The sequence below is a fragment of the Mauremys mutica genome, chromosome 7 (assembly GCF_020497125.1).
Source record: "Mauremys mutica isolate MM-2020 ecotype Southern chromosome 7, ASM2049712v1, whole genome shotgun sequence".
Lineage (NCBI taxonomy): Eukaryota > Metazoa > Chordata > Testudines > Geoemydidae > Mauremys > Mauremys mutica.
Window position 1 is genome coordinate 23,652,428 of NC_059078.1, and position 21,951 is coordinate 23,674,378.

The 21,951-nt window shown below is 55.1% G+C and overlaps 1 protein-coding gene across 6 annotated transcripts in view; it reads right to left on the minus strand.

The window, feature by feature from the left end:
• Nucleotides 1-21,951, minus strand: part of CELSR3 (cadherin EGF LAG seven-pass G-type receptor 3) — a 70,459-nt gene that overhangs the window by 5,201 nt on the left and 43,307 nt on the right. For 2 of the 6 annotated variants that reach the window (XM_045023258.1, XM_045023260.1), the window contains 17 exons: nt 21,721-21,822; nt 20,579-20,593; nt 17,860-17,954; nt 15,827-16,036; nt 15,104-15,287; nt 13,772-13,921; nt 12,823-12,991; nt 12,197-12,364; nt 11,559-11,685; nt 10,974-11,180; nt 9,225-9,399; nt 7,655-7,767; nt 7,124-7,203; nt 6,086-6,212; nt 2,801-2,914; nt 2,209-2,345; nt 386-492 (listed from right to left, as the gene is read on the minus strand). In XM_045023258.1, the coding sequence (XP_044879193.1) occupies nt 386-492; nt 2,209-2,345; nt 2,801-2,914; nt 6,086-6,212; nt 7,124-7,203; nt 7,655-7,767; nt 9,225-9,399; nt 10,974-11,180; nt 11,559-11,685; nt 12,197-12,364; nt 12,823-12,991; nt 13,772-13,921; nt 15,104-15,287; nt 15,827-16,036; nt 17,860-17,954; nt 20,579-20,593; nt 21,721-21,822 (2,280 nt within the window). Of the gene's footprint in view, nt 1-385; nt 493-2,208; nt 2,346-2,800; nt 4,120-6,085; nt 6,213-7,123; nt 7,204-7,654; nt 7,768-8,060; nt 8,243-9,224; nt 9,400-10,973; nt 11,181-11,558; nt 11,686-12,196; nt 12,365-12,822; nt 12,992-13,771; nt 13,922-15,103; nt 15,288-15,826; nt 16,037-17,859; nt 17,955-20,578; nt 20,594-21,720; nt 21,823-21,951 lie in introns of those variants that run through there. The other 4 variants (XM_045023257.1, XR_006580950.1, XR_006580951.1 and 1 more) reach the window with 4 other exon arrangements.

Below are 21,951 nucleotides of genomic sequence, written 5' to 3' on the forward strand. Positions count from 1 at the left end.
GCTAGCGTCCCGGGGTTATATCCCCCAGTCTAGCACTCCTCTGGCACAAAACACAGACCCCATGTTTGGACATTCCCAGGCCAGGCCAGGGCCCCAGCCCCCGGAGGGGGCCTGTGCTGTTGTTTTCACCCTGGAAAACTAATTGGCCCAAGGGGGCACTGGGCACTCCTTCCTCCCCCCCAGGCTGAGCATACTCAGGAGTCGGAGTGACGCTGCTGGGAGTGGCAGGTGCTCAGTGTGCAAAGGTGCAGCAAGAAACTATCACCTCAAAGGCTGCTCACTAATGTGGGAAATGCCACTTGCTAGGGCAGCTTCTAGGCGGCACTGAGCCTTCTCACGTCCACGGGCAGGTCCCAGGGGTGAGCTGGCTGGGTCTCAGCCTTACCTCCCCCTGCATCACGGTGAAACATGGCCACATCGAGGTCCGTGGGGCCGGTATGACCAAGCAGGCTGTGATCCAGAGCTGAGCCCTGACGAGCCATCACATTCTCTCTGAAACACACACGGCAAAAACGCTCAGACCCCAATTCCTCACCTGGCAGCATCTGTCCCTGTCCTGGGGTAACGGAGGGCTCTCCTCTCACCTCCCATATCATATCTGTGCCTGGCAGAGAGGTCAACACATGGGCAGAGCCCTGGGACAGGGCAGGGAAGGGACTGGAACAGCAAGGAATGCTGCAGGGCAGGAGTGGGGGGCATTGGCAGAGCTATGGAGAGCTCAGGACTGGAGTAGCAGGGGGCACCGGCAGAGCTGTGGAGAGCTCAGAACTGGAGCAGCAGGCAGGCCCGTTATGGGTCAGGCGTGGGGGGCACCAGCAGAGCTGTGAAGAGCTCAGGACTGGAGCAGCAGGCAGGCCCGTTATGGGTCAGGCGTGGGGGGCACCGGCAGAGCTGTGGAGAGCTCAGGACTGGAGCAGCAGGCAGGCCCGTTATGGGTCAGGCGTGGGGGGCACCGGCAGAGCTGTGGAGAGTTCAGGACTGGAGCAGCAGGCAGGCCCGTTATGGGTCAGGCGTGGGGGGCACCGGCAGAGCTGTGGAGAGCTCAGGACTGGAGCAGCAGACAGGCCCGTTATGGGTCAGGCGTGGGGGGCACGGGCAGAGCTGTGGAGAGCTCAGGACTGGAGCAGCAGGCAGGCCCGTTATGGGTCAGGTGTGGGGGGCACCAGCAGAGCTGTGGAGAGCTCAGGACTGGAGCAGCAGGCAGGCCCGTTATGGGTCAGGAGTGGGGGGCACGGGCAGAGCTGTGGAGAGCTCAGGACTGGAGCAGCAGGGGGCACCGGCAGAGCTGTGGAGAGCTCAGGACTGGAGTAGCAGGGGGCACCGGCAGAGCTGTGGAGAGCTCAGGACTGGAGTAGCAGGGGGCACCAGCAGAGCTGTGGAGAGCTCAGGACTGGAGCAGCAGGCAGGCCCGTTATGGGTCAGGCGTGGGGGGCACCGGCAGAGCTGTGGAGAGCTCAGGACTGGAGCAGCAGGCAGGCCCGTTATGGGTCAGGCGTGGGGGGTACCAGCAGAGCTGTGGAGAGCTCAGGACTGGAGCAGCAGGCAGGCCCGTTATGGGTCAGGTGTGGGGGGCACTGGCAGAGCTGTGGAGAGTTCAGGACTGGAGCAGCAGGCAGGCCCGTTATGGGTCAGGCGTGGGGGGCACCGGCAGAGCTGTGGAGAGCTCAGGACTGGAGCAGCAGGCAGGCCCGTTATGGGTCAGGCGTGGGGGGCACGGGCAGAGCTGTGGAGAGTTCAGGACTGGAGCAGCAGGCAGGCCCGTTATGGGTCAGGCGTGGGGGGCACCGGCAGAGCTGTGGAGAGTTCAGGACTGGAGCAGCAGGCAGGCCCATTATGGGTCAGGTGTGGGGGGCACGGGCAGAGCTGTGGAGAGCTCAGGACTGGAGCAGCAGGCAGGCCCGTTATGGGTCAGGCGTGGGGGGCACCAGCAGAGCTGTGGAGAGCTCAGGACTGGAGCAGCGGGGGTCTGTGGTGGGTCAGGAGTGATGCAAGCCAGCAGAGCTGAGTGTGACGACTCAGGATTGAAGGTCATAGCAGAGGAGGCATAGGTAGCAATGGTCCAGAAGGGCCAAGAGGTAACACCTGCATCTCCAGAAGAAGGCAATGCCCTCCCCATTCCATGGTGGGCCCCACTCCCATCCCGCTCCACGTCTGTAATTTCTCAGCTGTGGCCATGTGGGCCAGCCTCCCCCTCTGGCTGTTTCCTACCTGAGGTAGCCCCTCTGGCTGGAATGGGTGCGGGCTGAGCGCACGCTGCTGACTGAGGAGATGGTGGAGGCCCCCAGGGTGATGCGAATGAGACCGCTCTCCTCAAACAGGGCCGTGTTATTATAGGCGTTGGGGCCCTGGCGATGAAGAGACACGTGGAGAATTTGTTAGGAAGACTCTGCAGCAGCTGGGGCTCGAGATTCTCTCCCTGCCCAGCCCAACACTGTAAAGGCCGGGGGTGGCCTATGTCCGTTCAGGAGTTTCCAGCCTCAGGCACTGCAAAGGGGTTCTCTTCCTTCACTGGTGAGGGTCCCACCAGCCTCCCCGTGGGGCACGGAGTTCCCAGGGACATGACAGTACATGAATTCAGACATGGGCTGTGGGGCGAGGACCTGGCCACGGGGTGGCTGTCTGGCTGAGGTCTTTCCCACTGACCTTCTGGAGCAGGACAGCAAGGACCAGTTAACCTGCATGCTCGGTGGGGAGGGTGGGCCCAGGGAGGGATTCCCTCCCAGGCAGAGTGCAGGCTCAGGGACGGAGAAGGCGCTTGTCTTTGGGCTCGCTCACTGGGGCAGTGCTCTTCCATACCCACCTGCGCAGATCTAGCTGCCTCCTCGCCCTGACTCTTCTTGCCAAGACAGGCCAGTTTCCAGGCCTCCTGCACCTCTTCATTCAGGACGCAGAACAGAACCAACACGGCCAGGCCCTGTGAGGGAGGGGAAGAGAGGCTGTGAGCCTGAGTGGGGAGGGCAGGGGAGCACTCAGCACAGCCGGGAGCCCACACTTCCACTCTTCCTGGCAACGGGGCAGTGCTTTGGCCATTCGGGAGTGTGCTAACGGAGTCAGTCAGCTCTCCTCGATCGCACTGCCTGGCCCTGCATCCAGCTACTTGCGTTTCAGTCAGTCACGTTCACACTGCACCCGGGCCTCCAGCATAGCGCAGAGTGCTGCATCTAGACCCCTGACAGGGCAGCAGGGCCACAGAGCGGAGGCATTTCTGTGCTCACCAGACTCCTGACTCCATTAGCCTCTAGAAGAGGAAGGGACAAGCGGCTGCCCCTTGGAGAGTGCTTCCTGCTGGCCAAATTCATCGTAGGACTCTGGGGGAAGGGGAGGGGAACAGTGCCTGCCATGCTATCCCACCTGACGCATGAGGCCCAGCAGTGGTTGAACCAGTGTCTTCCCCCAGGAACCAGCGTGTCTGCTCTGGGGTACAATTGCTGGAGACTGACAGAGCTTTGGGCCACAGACAGTTACTAACATGAATAGGCTCCAGCCAGCACAATGACTCAGTGCTAGGAGCTTGGCCTCCCAAGATTGGTCTCGCTGCTCTCTGGGCCACCAGAGACTTACAAGGGGGGCCTGCTCGCTGCAAGCTCCTGGGCCCAGTGGCATGGATGGGGAGAGAGGCTGCTCAAGGGGGATGGGGTAAGTGGAAGAGGAAAACTGAAACTGGGGTTGTCTGGGCAGCTCTGATGCTGTGCTGTGCGCACAGTGATGAGGGAGCAGTCTGAAGGCACATGACAGCGGTTCCATGCCCACTGGGGTCACAGTGACAGCAAGGCCTTGGCTTTGGAGGTGGTGGGGGATAACTGGCTATCCAGAGAAAGCTTAGGATGGGGGAAGGGGTAGCTCAGACAGTGGGTGCTGGTGGCTGTTAGCTTTCCCCTGCGTGCAGTTCCCAGCAGCCCTTGTGCATCCACTTCAAACATAGGCCCAACTCTTTGCCGATCCATTTTACGACAGCAGAAAACTCCTCTGAAGATGGTCATTATTGTCCCATGATGTCCCAGAGCAGGGCTGCCTCAGAAGGGGTATCATTAAATCATAATAACCAACTCATTTGGGCTTACAACTGAAGTCTCTTCTTGGTGCAGTGGGTCTCTGTTCCTCTACAGCAGTGGTTTTAGCCTATCATAGAATCATAGATTATTAGGGTTGGAAGGGACCTCAAGAGATCATGTAATCCAACCCCCTGCTCAAAGCAGGACCAATCCCCAAATGGCCCCCTCAAGGATTGAACTCACAACCCTGAGTTTAGCAGGCCAATGCTCAAACCACTGAGCTATCCCTCCCCTCCCTATGTCTAAGGGGTCCACGAAAGGTGGTCATTAACACAGAACAGGGGCTTTCAACCTGTGGTCTGCAGACCCCTGGGGGTTCACAGACTGTCAGATTTCCAAAGGGGTCCTCACCTCCATTCGAAATTTTTTAGGGGTCCACAAATAAAAAAAGGTTGAAAACCACTGAGCTAGGCTACAGAATTAGCAGGCGAACACGGACAATGACCACTAGAGGGAGCAGTCAGTTCATGAGTGAGCAGAGCAGCAGGAGGGGGCCTGAAATCAGGAGCTCCAGGGCAGCACAGGGCTTTAGCTAAAGGCAGCCAGAATGTCTGGCGGATTAGTGAGCAGAGAAGGAGAGTGACAGAACGGAAGGGCACAGTCACTGCTGGAGGGCAGCTGCTCTAAGGGAACACCTCTGTCTGTGTAATGCTTCTAACGAAGGGAGGCTCGGTGGGACAGCTCTTGAGTGCCAAACCCACAGGGTGACTGGCCAGGGGGAAGCTCGAGGTGCTGAGGGGTTAGTGTCTGCCATGTGTTTGAAGTGTGCACCAACCTCAGCTTGTCTCTGTGCCATACATACCAGAGAGGCATGAACAGCTAGTGTGTGTGTGTGCACATGAGAGAGCAAGCCCATCAGCAGGTGTGTTAGTGTGTGTGTGCATGCACATGCGTGTGAGTGACAGAGCCCATCAGCAGGTGTGTCAGTGTGTGCACACGCACATGCACGTGAGTGGCAGAGCCCATCAGCAGGTGTGTCAGTGTGTGCACATACACATGTGTGTGAGTGACAGAGACCATCAGCAGGTGTGTCAGTGTGTGCATGCGCACATGTGTGTGAGTGGCAGAGCCCATAAGCTGGTGGGGATTTGAGATGTTTGGAAGAATCTGTTTTGTGTTGCTTTCCTAAGATAAACCTGCTTGCTGAGTAAAAGCTCAGTGTACAGCAGTGCTTGAAGTGGAAAGAATAAAACATGGGAGCTGCTGTAGTACTGCAAGGCAGGTCTGAGCTGGGGAGGAATGCATGGGGGAGCTGGAGAGCAGGGGAGCTCTAGGAAGGCTCCAGGGCCGGGCTGGGCCATGGAGCCAAGCACAGGGGAGCTGGGGAGCGGGGGAGCTCCAGGAAGGCTGCAGGGCTGGGCTGGGCCATGGAGCCGAGCACAGGGGAGCTGGAGAGCTCCAGGGCCGGGCTGGGCCATGGAGCCGAGCACAGGGGAGCTGGAGAGCGGGGGAGCTCCAGGAAGGCTCCAGGGCCGGGCTGGACCATGGAGCCGAGCACAGGGGAGCTGGAGAGCGGGGGAGCTCCAGGAAGGCTACAGGGCCGGGCTGGGCCACAGAGCTGAGCACAGGGGAGCTGGAGAGCAGGGGAGCTCCAGGAAGGCTACAGGGCCGGGCTGGTCCACAGAGCTGAGCACAGGGGAGCTGGAGAGCGGGGGAGCTCCAGGAAGGCTCCAGGGCCGGGCTGGACCATGGAGCCGAGCACAGGGGAGCTGGAGAGCGGGGGAGCTCCAGGAAGGCTCCAGGGCCGGGCTGGACCATGGAGCCGAGCACAGGGGAGCTGGAGAGGGTCTCATGGGGGAGCTGGAGGAAGCACAGGTGAACGGTGCGGAGTGGGTGCCACCAGACCCCAGCTCACTGTTTCCCATCTTTCCTGCGCTCCTCTTGTCTGTCTTGTTTCCCTTTAACCTGCCTTTCCATTGTTTACATTTTCCCATCACTGCTCCTTGTCCAAAGGCACCAGTGAGAGATGCTCCCGAGGGGAGGGGCAGAGCTCCTGCTTGGCCTCCCGACGGGCAGGCTGGATGGAGAGTTACCTGGAGACTGCAGAGGACAGTGTGGAGGTAGTGGAAAGCCAGGACACTGTTGTTGACAGCCAAGAGGCCAAAGAGCCAGGTAGTGCTAATAACTAGAAGCAGAACAAAGGAGCTTCGCAGCGTCATGCTGGAGAGAGAGAGAGACAGGCAGACAGATACACACACACACACACAGAGACAGGGACGCAGAGGTTAGAATCTCTTGTTAATCTACAGTCTATCACTCAGAGACAGAGACAGAGGGGAGGTACACTCCTGTCCTGAGCCACCAGCTCCCCACTCCGCGTGCCAGCACCACAGTGGGACAATACACTCCCTGCAGCACGTCTCCAGCTCGTGGGCCCACACCCAGTCTGGACAGATCCCTACAAGCTGAGCACTGACAAAGCACGTAGGAAGCCCCAGCCCCAAGGAGCTTCTCTTCTGGATGAGACAGACAGGACGGTTCAGACACGGTATCCCCAGGGTGACCATTTGGGCTCAGGGGAGGCTCAAGGGATGGCTTGGAAGAAAGCAGTGAAGGCACGAGCGGAGAAGATGCAAAAGGGGCATTTAGGAGGGCTGGGAAGAGCGTAGGCAGCAAGATGGGGAGACAGAGAAACAAGCACAGAGATGGAGGCTGGAACGGAGCCCTGGATACAAGGACAGGAAGCAGGAATGGAAATGGCAGCTGATGGGGAGCCAGTGATAGGGTTTGAGCAGGGGACTTACATGGGCAGAGCAGTGGGAGAGGAAGCACCTTTCAGCAGATGGACGGACTGGAGAGGAATAAGGTGAGATGTGGGGGCCTGACAGGAAGAGGCTGTGGGAGTGGGGATAAGAGGAAAGGACGGACGTTAGAGAAGCGACTGATATTGGCAACAGAAGCAGTGGTGGAAAGCGACTTCAAGGCTGAATCCGGGTAACAGGGAGGCCAGGCAGATTTTGACGGGGATGGAGAAGGGGATGGCTTGTGGGGAAGGGAGAGAAGTTCAGATACTTGTGCCAGGGATCAGAGCAGCAGACCCTCCTCTGGGATCCTGGCCAATCAATACTCACAGAACCGATTTCTTCTTGGTCTCCTTCTGACCTGGGGAACATGACATCTTGGCCACCAGCAGGAACATCACCCCATTCATCTGAAAGCACAGAGAGTGGTTAGAAGCTGCTCTGCTGCTCCTACACGGAGGTTCTCTCTCTCTCTCCAGTCCTGCCATCTCGATCATGTGCCTCCACAAGCTCCTGTACTTGGGAAGCTGAACTCTGTGCAGACCCAGGCTCGTCCACCTCCTCCTCCGTCTGCTCTACACAAGCCCCACTTCTCTGGGCTACATACTTCCGCCTGGGCTTGGTGACATGTGACAAGAAAGGAAGCCCCGGGGGGGGGGGGAGAGAGCACAGGAGAAAGGAGCAAAGCTCAAGGGATGGAGAAAATATAAATGGAGGAGGGAAAGCAATGAGAAGAGGAAGAGGCATCAGAAACCAGGGGAAGGTAAGCAGAAGGCAAGGGCAGCAAACACATGGAGTGCAAAGAAGGGGAGACCATGGGGGGGTGGGCCGGGACACGATATAAACACGAGAGGAGTTTACCACAATGACGACAGTAATGGGGCCTGCAAAGCTCCAGACCAGCTTATCGTGGATAGAAATCCAGCAGAAATCTGGATTCCCATAGCCCTCTGGGTCCAAGCCAACAGCCAGTCCTGAGGGGAGAAAAGGGAAAGGTCAATTCCATGACACAGCCACCTAGGAGACAGTGGGGTCACTTTGCACTTCCACTATGGCCTCTTCCACCAGAGGATCTCAAAGCAGAGACCAAACATTGGTCAATGCAGCCTCAAAATGCTCCTTGGAGAGCAGTATCATTGTCCTCATTTACAGATGGGGAAGACTGCAGTATAGGGAAGAAATGACTTGCCCCAGGCCACAACAGAGAGCTGGGGCAGAACCAGGGACAGAACCCATGTCTACTTACTCCCCGTCCAGTGCTCCTCCTTCCCCTCGGTTCCTGCCAGTGCCTCTGGCCAAGTTGCCATAGCAATGGAAATATCTAGCAATGGCTAAGCTGTCTCTCCCGCTTTGTGAGGTCTGTGTCCTATGCCTCGAGATGTCCATCTCAGCAGAGCCTCACAGCAGGGCATTTGCTGCCAAGAACACATGCCCCCAGTGGTGATGAACCTTGGGAAATGGATCGAGATGAATTGCCAAAGAACATTTGCATCTCATGCTATGAATTCTAGAAGGGCAGGAGCTTCATGGCCATCAGGCCAGAAAGGGTGAGAAACCTTGTAGGTTCTTCTGAAAGAGTGAGACCCTGGCCTCTAAACCCCACAGACATTTCACACCAGAAAACTACAGCACACCCTCTGCTGTGGTATCTACCACGTCAAACACTAGGAGTGGTATAAATGCATAGTGTCTTCATCACTGCCTTGTGTCTAGATAACTCCTGCACCATATTGTAGCTCACAGACTGTATCTCCATGGTCTAGAACAGGGATCAGCAACCTTACAGAAGTGCTGTGCCGAGTCTTCATTTATTCACTCTGATTTAAGGTTTCGCGTGCCAGTCATACATTTTAACGTTTTTAGAAGGTCTATTTCTATAAGTCTATAATATATAACTAAACTATTATTGTATGTAAAGTAAATAAGGTTTTTAAAATGTTTAAGAAGCTTCATTTAAATTAAAATTAAAATGCAGAGCCCCCCTGGACTGGTGGCCAGGACCTGGGCAGTGTGAGTGCCACTGAAAATCAGCTCGCGGGCCGCCTTTGGCACCCGTGCCATAGGTTGCCTACCCCTGCTCTAGAATCTGTTGGCGGTGTTGCTCCTGGCTAGACCCATACAGCACAAACACACACACAGTGGCAAATATGGATGCCCACAGACATGCACATACATCCCCTCCACACCCGTTCCCCCACCAAACACTCAGGCTGGACAATGCTCATGGAATCAGAAAGGAGACAAGTTCTGAGGCCCATGCACTGTTCCTTCAGCAGCTGGCATTGACCAAAGGGGGTTTCTGAGGCCAATGCCTTTGGCATCGCCCAAGGCCGAGCAGTTTCCATGTTGTAGCAAGCGTTATCCATTTCCTCCCTCCCTCAGAGCGGGAACCTGTCTTCCCAAGCATCTTTGCCCAGTGTGCGGTACCTACCGGTGATGATGGCAGGCACCCCCCAGCCAATGGCATAATAGAACCTCATGGCTCCGAAGTTGATGTTGCGGGCTTCGGTCTGCATGCGATAGATGTGGAGGCCCTGCACGAAGAGCCAGGCGAAGGTGGAGAGGAAGAAGTAGTGCAGCAGGATGGCAATCACAGTGCAGAGGAACTGAAAGGAGCAAATCACCACTCAAAGAGTGGACAGCCCCTCCAGCTGGGGAAGGGGAAAGGCCCTCCCTTGCCTGGCAATCTCCCTTGCTGCAGCAGAGTCAGTCCCAGAGCATTTCTGACATCCCCATTCTGCTCTACACACGGCAGGGAGCTGGCTTGTGGGATCCTGTACCTCTGCTGCATGCCCCTGACCTAAGCTGCTGATTCCCAACCTCCTAGAAAGGAGCTAGAAGTCTGGGTCCACAGTCAGTAATAAACCCTGGAACGACCCACCCCAAAGAGCCCACATTCAAATCAAGCAGCCTCATAACCCTGCTCATGTCCCTCTCCGACACACATGTCGCTATCCATTGGGTAGGTGGTTGAGTGATGCCTTCTGTTCTTCAGGGATGTGGGGAACACTCTGTCACTTCTGGGGCTTGAACCAACGACCTAGCTCAGATCCAGGAGCTGCTCCATTGGTGCTACAGGAGACTCTCCAGTAGTCATCTCATTTCTGAGCTGGATGCACTACAGCCTCCAGGAATGAGAGCTCATCATCCCATCAGACATGGGCCTCTCCTGATTAGCAACAGCCTGTCCTAAGTTGCAACCAACTGCCCTGTGCCTGAGAGTTGGCACCACAACCTAACGCTATGGCTGGTGCCAGGGCCCTAAAAGGGGCTGGGATTCCATGGTGAGGAGCGTGGTATGAAACGTAGAAAGAAAAGATTGGATTACATCGAAAAGAGAATTTAGGGGGAAGATTCCTCCCTGGGGGAATCTCCCACTCTTCCCCTATGCATCCCTATGAACCTGGGAGGTTGCGTCCTGCAGGATGATTCCAGTGCTCAGGTTGCTTTATGCAATACTCACAGGGCCATTATTGAAACTAGGTCTAATATGAAACACTGGAGACTAAACTAGCAAAGCATTTACACTCCTGCTGCGTTCACCCAACAGTTCTGTTCTCCTGGGCCTCCTTTCTACCCTCTAGGTCTCCCCATCTGATGACTGGAGTACTGTGTCCAGTCTGGAGTACTGTGTCCAGTTTTGGGCCCCACAACAAGAAGGATGTGGAAAAATTGGAAAGAGTCCAGCAGAGGGCAACAAAAATGATTAGGGGGCTGGAGCACATGACTTATGAGGAGAGGCTGAGGGAACTGGGATTGTTTAGTCTGCAGAAGAGAAGAATGAGGGGGGATTTGATAGCTGCTTTCAACTACCTGAAAGGGGGTTCCAAAGAGGATGGGTTTAGACTGTTCTCAGTGGAACCAGATGACAGAACAAGGAGTAATGGTCTCAAGTTGCAGTGGGGGAGGTTTAGGTTGGATATTAGGAAAAAAAATTTCACTAGGAGGGTGGTGAAGCACTGGCATGGGTTACCTAGGGAGGTGGAATCTCCTTCCTTAGAGGTTTTTAAGGTCAGGCTTGAGGAAGCCCTGTCTGGGATGATTTAGTTGGGAATCGGTCCTGCTTTGAGCAGGGGGTTGGACTAGATGACCTCCTGAGGACCTTTCAACTCTGATATTCTATGATTCTATGATGCCATCCCACCTAGTTGCACTTAGGACTGTTTCCTCCTCCCCTTACCTGATTTTCAGTGCGGTTGATTCCCAAGAGGAAGAGCAGCTCGGAGAAAAAGAGGGTGACACATATGTTGGAGTGGATGCCCCGGGTGTTGGACTTGAGGCCTTTCAGACATGTCAGGAAGGAGAAGGTCAGCAGCAAGGCCACGAGAGAAAGAGACACCAAGGAATAGGTGACAATGGCCAGGGTCTCCAGGTCACCCTCCAGCTGCTGCAGATGAAACCAAAGACAAAAGGCAGAATCAGGCAAGAAAGCATGAGCATGTGTTGGCTTCAAAGGTCTCTCCCTCTAGCTGGGAATTAGATGGGAGAAACAGCCTGGGATTTTCTGCTACATTTCTGCAGTGGGCACTGTCTGCACCTGTGTAACCCAGAGTTCTACCCTGAATATTCTGGTGCGTTTAGATCATGGTCACCATCCCATCAGGGGCTGCTCCATTCTGCTACTTGTCCATGGTGTGCCCAGCACAACCTCATGGAAATACATCCTCTTGTTCTGGTTTTCACCACTTGTGGTTCCGGCCTCCCCTCCCACCAGCCTTCCCGCTCATTCCTCCCTTCCCTCCCACCTCTGCAGAGCTAGGGTTACCTCTCGGTGGGAGCTATCCATCAGCACCCCAAAGGTGCCAAACTGGGAACACTGGCAGCGCACATGCGTGGTGTTTCTGAACACGAGATCACAGTCCCTTGCTGTCCAGAAGCCGGAGGGATCAGTCCTGCAGCCGCAAGAGAACACAGAGCAATCTCAAAGGAATAGGCCTTCAAAATCACATCTCCTGTCAGGCCTTGGGAGGTCCGGGGGTGCATAGGTGAGGAGCATCAGCCTGCTCAGAGGTTCTTTGGCTGCCTAGACAGGTTCTCTACTCCTCCTAAGGTGGCAGGATGTAACAGGATATGTCCATGTTTGGATGTTGAAGAATCTACTCAATGCTGCCTGAAGTTGGTGACCTGCCCTCAGCAGTAAGGACAGTGCAATGTGCCAGAAGGCAGCACCTTGGCGGGCCAGTTCCACCCTCCCTGGTGATCCCCACCTCTGCCCTAGCAAGGGGGCTATGTGACAGAGCTTCGCCCCAGCACACAGCAGCAAGGACGGTTCAGAAAAGTCAGGGAACTAGTTAACGTCTCCAGTTTCTTTTACTAAGCCCCTTGAAAGCAGCAGCAGTGAATGGCCTTGGGGCTAGTGAGACTCTTGGGCTGGAGCACGGCGCAGACAGGCTGGGCACTTACTGGCTGGAATGATTCCACTGGACACAGAGGGGCTTGCTCCGGTTGGCTGTCTCCAGCAGGCGGAACTCCAGCACCAGGGGTGTGTCCAGAGTGCCCTGGACAAAGGTGTGGTTGCTGAACACGGACACGCTCACTATGGGGGAGTTCATGATGGGGTTCTTGGGCAATCTGCAAGAGATGACAAGGGTCTCGTCACTGAGCCCATCAGCCACCCAACCAGTCAGACCCTTGTCAAAGAATGCCAGGGGGCTGACAAGGGCTGGGCTGACAGCCTGAAACACATCCACCGCCACAAGACAGGCTGCCCACTGCCCACCCAGCCTCAGCCCTGCCTTAGGCCGTGGGGAGAGGGCAGTTCATCCTCTGTGGTTCATCCAGGCCTTGGCCTCTTAGAAGGCTGCCAACACAGGGGCCAAGCAGGGCCCGTTGTGAGAGTGGTTTCAGTGTTGCAGATACCAGCTCTGGACAGAGCCCCTAGCCTCCACACAGGCCACTAGGCAGCAGTCAGATGAACCAGGCTGGAACGCACCCCAGACCCTGCATGGCTGGCAGTACCCAGTTGCTTGCTACCTTCCCTGTAGAGAGCGCATGTCCCGGCAGGGTGACAAACGTGCAGTGGCCAGTACCTGAGACTGCGGCGATCCACCTGGTAGCGAGCTGGCAGCAGCCCCCCCAAGGTGCGGTAGATGATGAGGATGATGATGGTGACGGCAGGCTCGGGCTCCGGGAGGGTCATCTCTGGGGAGGAGCTCTCCACTGTGTTGTTCACTTCCCTGCTCATGGTCGTGGGGGCTGCTGTGGGCAGAGCTTGGGTCAGAAAAGGCGCCTGTAACAACGGTGTCTTGTCTTGTTCTGAGGCAGAGCGTAGAGCCGGGGGGAAGGAAATGCCTGGTGCCACTGGCCATCTCTGTGGCCATGGCTCATGAGCCAAGTACCAGTGCTGGGCACTATGTAAGGGACACAGCGGTGTCTCTTGGGAAGAAAGTTGTACAAAGCCCCATTCATCTTTGCTGGGGCTGCAGTGAGGAGCCCAGAGAAGTCCATGGCCATAGCAATTCTCCCATTATGGGAGGCATCTAAGACCACCTGCAGGGTCCCTGCATCATGGCAGCTTCCCCACCAAGGCCAGAGAGGGCCTCCCGAGTCCAGCACTCGGTGCTATTCCCAGAGATCGCCAGGAAGCAATTCCAGACACTCCCTGCAAGGGCACAGCAGGCTCCCAGCTTCTGCGGACCCGGAGGTCACAGCACCAACAGGATGCTCCCTCCCAGCCCAGGAAGAGAGGGGCTCTCTCCTCTTGGCCCGAAAAAGGTGCCAGAAGCCTTTGGGGTAAGACACAATTGGTCTTTGAGGTCCTGGGGCAGAGGAATTTCTGACAGACCCAGGAGACAGCCCAGGCTGGGGTTCTGGCAGTTGCATGTCCCCCCACCAGCTACCCTGCATGCAGTGCTTGTCCCTTGGGCAGATGGTACTGAATACGGTGCAAGGCATGAAGAGAGGCCCAGCAGAGCCTGCTGGGGAGGCAGCCAGTGCATCATGGTCATTCCCTTGGGCTCAGGGCAGCCATTCACTTACCTTCCACTTTGGGGGGTGTAAGCACCGAGAGCGGCAGCACCACGTGGGTGTGTGGGTCCCACATGGCCTGCCCCCGGAAAAGGCTGCTGTGGTAGCGGGGGTAGCGCCGCCGGACGTGGGTGTGGTTCTCCATGCGGTCAATGCTGAGCACTGTGTGGGGAGGAGACAGAGGAATCAGGGGCCTGGGACAGCTCGGGGAGCCAGGGCGCAGGGTCGTTACTCTGGTTGGACAGTGTGGCAATGGGACGGGCTCAGCGTGCCAGGGTTAACACGTTTGCTTCTCTCTTTGGAGTAACCAATTCAAATGTGTCTGAGGTCAGGAGTGCAGTGTGATGGGCTCAGCCCAGTCACTTGTGGATCCCTGGTCACATCTGCACTTGCAAAGCGGAGGGAGGGAGCAATGCTGTGGGGAGTGAGAAGGATGTCCAGCTCCCGTCTGCACTCGCTAGCGCTCTCTGTGCTCACTTTCAGGAGCAATGCACTCACTGAGTTTGCTGGGCCTTGATGTGGGGACTGTAAAAGGCACATGTTCATTCCTGTACATACGCTCCCTAATGGGACCACGTGAGAGACCCAGCTCCATGTGAGAGAACTACCTGTGGATGCACACCCCAAATCCACATGTGAGTTTGGGGAGAGCGGAACCAGTCAGGCTTCTAGTCATCAGAACCCCATGGCAAACCCTCAGCGAGTTAACAGCAGGTAGCCAAGGGTATGCTGGCCCCTTCTGCGGGGTTAACACTTAGGAGGAGTTGTAGAAGGTTGTGGTCAGTGGATCCTTTCCTAAAGGATTTATGGAAGGCTGGGAATAACAGAGAGGCAGCAGCTTTACTGTGGTAGAATCACCATCCCAAAGACACCTATTGGCTTGCGGCTTCCTTGGGGGAGTGTTCAGGGCAGCGAGGAATAACTTCTTTAGCTGACACTACTGGGGGAATAAATTGGAATGGAATTGGTACCACTGCGATTTGGCCAGGACAGAGGGGGTAATACCGCAACTCTCACAAAGAGCAACGGGGGGGCGGGGAGGCTTTCATCACCCGAAGGGGTGGGGGCCGTGAGTTTAGCTTTATATCCCCTCCAGCAGCACAGCACTCCAAGTCTCAGCTGACTCAGAGGAAAGACCATCACTTTCTGCAGCACTCCAGGCTCTCCTGGGGGCCTCCCATCCAACAGCTGACCAGCTGCACCCTCCTCAGCTGACAATCACAGCTGGAGCATGGCCTCGGATTAGCATTTGGGCCTGTTGTAACTCTCTGAGGTGTGGTGTCAGAGCTGCATGCCTTGCACCACCGCCCTCCTGGCAATGCTTCCAGCCTGCTGCCTACTCACTGATGTTGGGGGTCACCACGCCAACGGGGTTCAGGTAGGTGAGTTTCATGTTGCTGGCGAGTGTGCCCGTGTATTCTCTCAGCTGCTCCATCAGCCCCATGCTGCCGTGTTCGCTCTGCAGCAGCATGTCCCAGTGCTCCTGGTTCTCCAGGGCCAGCACCGAGCTGCCTGCCCTCAGCAGGTTCTGCAGACAGAGGGAGAGTCTTCAGTGGGCTTGAAGGTAAAAGACCTTTCTTTGAAATCTTCTAAGCCTCCTCTCTCCGTGACCTTCCCTGCTGCTGCAGGTGAGTCAGGAAAGAAGGGGGACGGGGTGTTCTCGGAGCTGAGCATTGCACCACTGGGAGACAAGCCCACACTCTCACCCTTTGCTGTACTGGGAAGGGTTCCCTCACTCAATCCACACTGGCCCTTGCTCGGTCACACCCCCTTGGCTCTCCCCTGCCCGCCATGGGCTTCACAACCTTTAGCTACTCACAGTAGCAATGAGATGGGGCAGGCACCATCCCTGATGGCTCACAAGCTATGACAAAGGTTGCAGCCATCCTACCTGGAGGTAAGGACCTCTGCTCCACAGGGCTCAGAGCTGGTGAAGCTGAGAAGGCAGCATCCTTCGTCCCAGAGAAGCTGTGCTGTGGCTGACCAAGGGGCAGTGCCAATGAGTTCTGCCTTGCTCAGCAGAGAAGGGTAAGGAGGAGGGCTCCTCCCAACAGGAACGGCGCTCACCTCATTGAAGTGGGCGTCCTGGGTGGCCGTCAGGCCGAAGCCGTGCTGCCTGCTCTCAAACTCCATCAGGTGGGACAGCAGGCGGTAGGTGATGTGAACGTCGTTGCCGAAGTAGCGCTCCATCTGGTCCGTCACCACGCGCAGCCGGTGCGCCAGCTTCTTCGCCTCAATGGTGTTCAGCTCCGTCTCGTTCCGCTCCAGGCCCTCCAGCTGCCAACAGAGAGAATGAAGACGGGATGAAGCAGTGCGATGTGGAGCTAAAATCTGGTCCCTCCCTCCCCAGCTTTAAGCCAGGGGTAACAGGGAGAAAGGCTGACGAGCTGCAGTCCCAGCTGCTAGGTTAGGGGATCAGATTGTCCTTGGACTGTGCTGGCCACCTCTGCAAGCCTGTCAATAGAAGGATTATCTCTAGGGACAGTCACAAGGTCAACGGCAGGCGCTGGGATCAAACAGTCACTCGAGTGAGCAGCGAACTGTGCCTCAGGAATCTGCTCCCCTGGGAGAGAAGGAAACCCCTGATGACAGGTGTGTGTCATTTAACTCCATACAAGCGGGTCTGATAGTTATAGAGACACCCCTTCAGCCTGAAATCTAGTCAACTTCCAAAAGAAGTTTCAAAGTGGTTTCAGGTGCCACGTCTGCCCAGGGGCCCAGCCGGCATTGGCTGTGGTGTTACCATCACATTTTCCTGTTTTAAAACAGACACTCTTTTCTTCTCCGCTGCTGTGTGAAAATCCACACAAACCACCAGGTGAAACTGACTATACTAGGGAAAGGGCTCTGCACAAAGTAAACAAACTGGGGAGAAAGAGAAGCTAATACAATGTTTTCTCTCCCATCTCATTTAATTACAAGCATCTTCAGTGTTTGTCAAAACTGAGGTGGACTAAACAATATTCAGAGAGATTTGAGAGCATCCCTTTAACTCTCTACATCTACAGGCTGTTTAGCTCTGGAGCAGCGGAGCTGGGTATTACTGAACCCCAGGCAAACAGCAGCTATTGATTTGTTGTTGTTATCCATTTGTGTGACAAAACAGTGAACAAAAAAGTAACTTCAGCAGAAGCTCCCCAGCAGGGCAAAGGAATTTCAAAGACAGGCTAAGAGTTGAAATTAACAGTCCAGCTGTAATGACTTGTCCCACTGCCTGGAAACTAAATTGTTAGAGGAACCTAAAGATTCCTTATTTAATCTTACTGATTAGCCAATAACTAAGGCTATGTCTATGCTAGACAGTTTACAGAGGCGCAGCTGTATTGCTGCAGCTTTGCTGCTGGAAGCTCTCCCCTGTAGTCACCCTATGCCAATGGGAGACTTCTCCCGTTGACATAATTAATTCACCTCCAACGAGCGACAGTAGCTCTGCTGGCAGGGGAAGCTCTCCCACCGACGTAGCGCTGTCCACGTCGGCACTTCTGTCAGTATAATTTAGGTCACTCGAGGGTGGTTTTTTCACACCCCGAGGGACATACTTGGTTGTGTAGACATGGCCTAAAAATGAACACACTAGGGGTGATGAGAGAGCGGCTGCATGAACTTTTATTGCTATTGAAATGGAGGATGCTGAATCATCTGATCCTGTGGCCCTCTTGGGATTATTGATGCTTTCTCTTCGAATACTGGGCTGGGATAAATTCACTTATCCATCAGGGGCAGTTTGTGCTTGTGATAATCTGACAAATTAAACTAAAATTAATCCCTATGTCAAGGAAGGGCAGGTTTGGAGGATCCAAGTACTGACAGGGGCTCCTGGTGGAAGCAGTGTCATGTTCTGGTCCCCTCTAGGGCCGGATTTTCAAGAGCTCAGCACCCATAATAGGGATCGGATTTTCAAAAGAGCTCTGATGTTGGATACAGAGCATTGTGGAAAGCCCAGCCACAAGTCTCACAAGGGTAGCTGCTGAGCACAATGGAAAGTCCAGCCCTTATTTAGGGGCCTAAATGGGAACTGAGCTCTTTTGAAAATGTAGCTTCCAAGGGCTACCCTGTCCCAGTGAGCTGCAGCCTGGAGGAGGAGTAAAGGGAGCAGTTACCAGAGTAGAGAGCTCCTTGAAGGCAGGCGACGTGCAGTTGAAGAGATCGGGCTCCAGCCAACCTTTCTCTTCATCGCAGTGGCGAATTGCTGCACCTGAAAGAAGGGGGCGCTGCAGATTCAAAACTCAGAGATATGGGACACAGTTTCCCAGCTGGTTAGGACAGTGCTGTTCCCAAAGCTAACCCACCATGCCGTCAGTATCACTCAGAACAGCACCGGGAAGTAACACCAAAGCCCTGGATTGCTGAGGGGGCCAGCTGAACTACCCATTCTGAATCCAACTCACATTCATCTGGGAGTTGTCACTAGCAAGTCCGTCTGTGAAGAGTTCCAGTTTCTGTAACAATTCACTCAATAACTGGGAAAAATCATGATCAGACAGTGGGTTGTTTTTCCTATTTGTGGCATGTGATTGGTTACCCGTGTAACACGGTGTAGCTGACTGGATGAGACTTTTAGAGAGGGGAATAATGAATAGCAAATAACAGGCAGTGTAATTCACAGGGTTATTGGGGCTCAGTTCTATGCACATTTGCATATTGACAGACAAGTATGTACCTCCCCTAGTTCTCACCTGACCCCACAGCTGACTAAAGACATGACTGACAAATCAGTCCACCTGGCCTGGTGCTTGCATTCACTGAAATCCCTGCTGGGACACTGCATCTCTCTCTCACAGCCTTTGTCTGCTTAGAACTTTTTGACACGAGGAAGTCAGTATGGTATAACTACACTGGTGTAATTATACGGTTTTAGTTACTCCAGTATCTCCCCCTGGGTGGTCACACACATTCTGGAATAAGTGTCCACACAGGGAGTTACACCTGTATAGCTACAGCAGTATAATTATGCCCGTGTAGTTATGCTGGTAGCTTTCTCTGTGTAGACAAGGCCTTAAATGATAAGCTCTTTGGGCAGCAACCATTTCCCACTCTGTATGTACATAGCCTAGCACTAGTAGGGGCCTGATCCTGGCCGAAGCCTTGGAGCTCCTAGAATAGAAATAATAATATATGTTCTATCAACCAGTTCTGTTTAAAAACCACCCACACAACCAATATCCTCATTAACAGCCTCCCAGCAGGGTCCACGTTATCCATCCCAAAAGCAGTACAATGATAATCAGCAGCAGCAAGTGCATCATTAATGTCAGTCAATGTCACACCTCATAGACCTAGCTATCACATGAAGCACACCATGCACTATTGCCATGAGTGGCACCAGCATTGCCCACGTCAATGTCCAGAATGGGAGCAGCGCCAGCAAAATAACAACTCAGCACTTAGGGGACTACACACACCTCTCACTCTCAACTGGATCAATGGCATTATCTCAGTTTTACTGATGGGGAAACTGAGGCTCAGAGCGGGGAAGCAACTTGCCCAAGGTCAGACGGGTTGGTGGGGAAGCCAGGATGAAAGGTCAGGAATTCCTGGCCCAAAGGAGCTCCCACGTTCAGCTTTCCAGCCCCTTCATCATCATCATCGCTATATTTCCCTACAGGCTTCTCCTCCTCCTCCTCCATATTGCCAACAGCCGCATCAACCCAGCTACCCAGGCCAGAGACAGAAGGGGCTCAGTGGTGGAAGCACCCAGCAAAGGGGGACCCACTCTCCCTGTTCTCTGCTTCTTGCCGTCCCTTCAGCAGAAGAATGAGCCTCAATCCCTGTAACAATCCCTGTGGCCTCGCTGAGTTGCCATATTTTGGATAGGATCCTGCAGAACATTCTTAGTCATTGAGCTCCTTTATCAAGGCTTCCTTCATGATGTGCTAACTAGAGAATGGCCCTTCCCACCCAGAAGGGTGAATGGACATGGCATGTGAGATAGGTAGGGTTGCCAACTTTCTAATGGCACAAAACCGAATTCCTGGCAACCCTAAAGGTAGGGTTGGGGCCACTCTACTTCTAGAACATGGGACATGATGAAGCTAGGTCATGGGTTGCCGTGATTCCCCATTGCACTGGCCCAAGGGCCATAAGTCGGCCTGCCAGGCACAGAGAGCTCCTCTCTGACAGCTGTGCGTTTGTTTCAGCTCTTTGTGTACCCCAAAAGATCCTCTGCCTCAGCCACGCATGGCCCCCACCTTGATCAGTCCAAATGGGGTCCTACTACCGTCACTTCTTTCCATGGACTCTCTAATGGCCCTTCATCTGCTTTCCCCGATAGATGGCAGCTCCTTTCCTCTGGTCTGAAGGGAGGTGCCCACTAGCCTTTGACACCCATAGCACCCTGCGAACCAACCAGCAGCAGGTGCTAGCAGAGCAGACAGCACTTACTCTCCTCTTCCTCAAGTTACTAGCCCTTCCCCCTCAAAGCCTAAACAAGTGAACTCCTCAATAGCCCATGGCCAAGGCTGACTGGAAACTGGCACACATCTCACAGGGACAGGAGCACTGAGAGATCCCAGTACCACAGCCTATTGGGCCACCCAGAGCAAACGATACAGTGTAAAGGCAGCAAGACATAAAGGGGTGGGAGGGAGTCCGGCTGCAGCTGAATCTCTGCAGGTTAGTTTGCTCGGGGATAGGAAAGGCAATCGAGGGCGGACATGGATATAAGGAAGCCAATGCGCGGTGCAGCGTTAGTAACACAGTCAGCAGCCCTGGAAGCATGGGGTCTGCGGGTGTCTCAGGCAGGGAGAGGGGAATGAAAAGCCACGCAGCGCAGCCCTTGCAACACATAGTGAGGGAAATGGGACAACATCGGGTCCTTACCTGCACCCCGCAAACCTGATCAAGAGGGAGCAAAAACGGGGAAGAGAAGCGACATGGTTAGGAGCTGAAACCTGGAGTGGGAGAAGAACGCACGTCCCTGGGGAAAAGTCTGGAGGAGGGGAGGGGCTGGGACTGGGACTGTCCCTTTTTGGCTCAGTGGCTCCGAGGCTCAGAACCGCCCTGGATTCCCAGAAACCAGTGATTCCCATCTCCCACTGGCCTGGAAGTTGCTCTCCTCCCTTTCTGATGTGGCACTCTCCAAAGTCAGCCACGGCTGGATCGCTACAACGCACTCTAGCTGGGGCTGCCTTTGAAGCCTGCTCGGGAGCTGGGGCAGAGTGTGGCTGACAGGGCCACATCAGATCTCCACTCTGCACTGACTCATCTTTGCTTCAAGGTGCTGAATGTCATCTCCATGGCCTGGGCTGCTGCTCTCTTCCTCCGCCCCACGGTGGCAGTTACAACTGACTGGGACTCTCTGGCTCTCTGCAGCTAGGGCTGAACTCCAGGAGGAGGAGGAGGGAGCAGCAGGGCATTGTGGGTGCAGAACCTTCCTCTGTATTTCAGGGTGCAGTGCCAGCAGCATCTGCTCAGTCAGCAGTGGATGCAGTGATAGGTAGGGCTGGAGGGAAGGGGTGTTCCCAGGATCCCCCCTCCCCCCCAGTTTTTGTATGAGTGATGTTTCTGGACCTATGTCTAGGCTGCTCAGAGCAGTGCCCTGCACTCCCGGCTGTGTTGAGAAGACCCCCAGAGAAGCTCCAGTCAGGTAGCTTGGATCTCATTGTCAGGTTGCAGCTCCACTTCTCTGTCTGGAACAGGGTCTGTGCAGATTTCCTCTGCTCTCACAGCTCCTCAAGCTCTCTCTTTTCCAGTCCATTTTCCCTCAGACAACAATTCTCCGCACCTCAAAGCCCAGAGACACAGGCCTCCACAGCTCCAAACCTGACAATCACAGCAGCTCCTCCTAACTGCCCGGGGCAGTGCTAGCAGCAGGAGCCAGCCATCAGGGGGTTTAGAACCTTGTCATGGGCTGGGGGGGGGGGGGGATTCATCTTTCTGAGGCTGATGGACATGGCAGGATGTTCCCTCCAGGGCTCCAGCCACATGCCCCTTTCTGCAGCCATCCCGTGAGGATCACTTACCCAAGGAGCCTTTGGGACAAGGCACTGCAGCTGGGAGCCCAAACTTGGTCTGAGGCCACCAGACGCCAGCTCTCAGGGTTTTAGGGCAGCCGTCATAGAGCACTGCAAATGGAAACGAAGGAGCCAGGGTTAAGCAGGAGCAGAAGGGAGGGGTTTTGCCCCAGGAGAGTGTCCCGCAGGAGGGGATCAAGGGCAGTGCCCCAGGAGAATGTCCGACACCGTCCCTGAGAT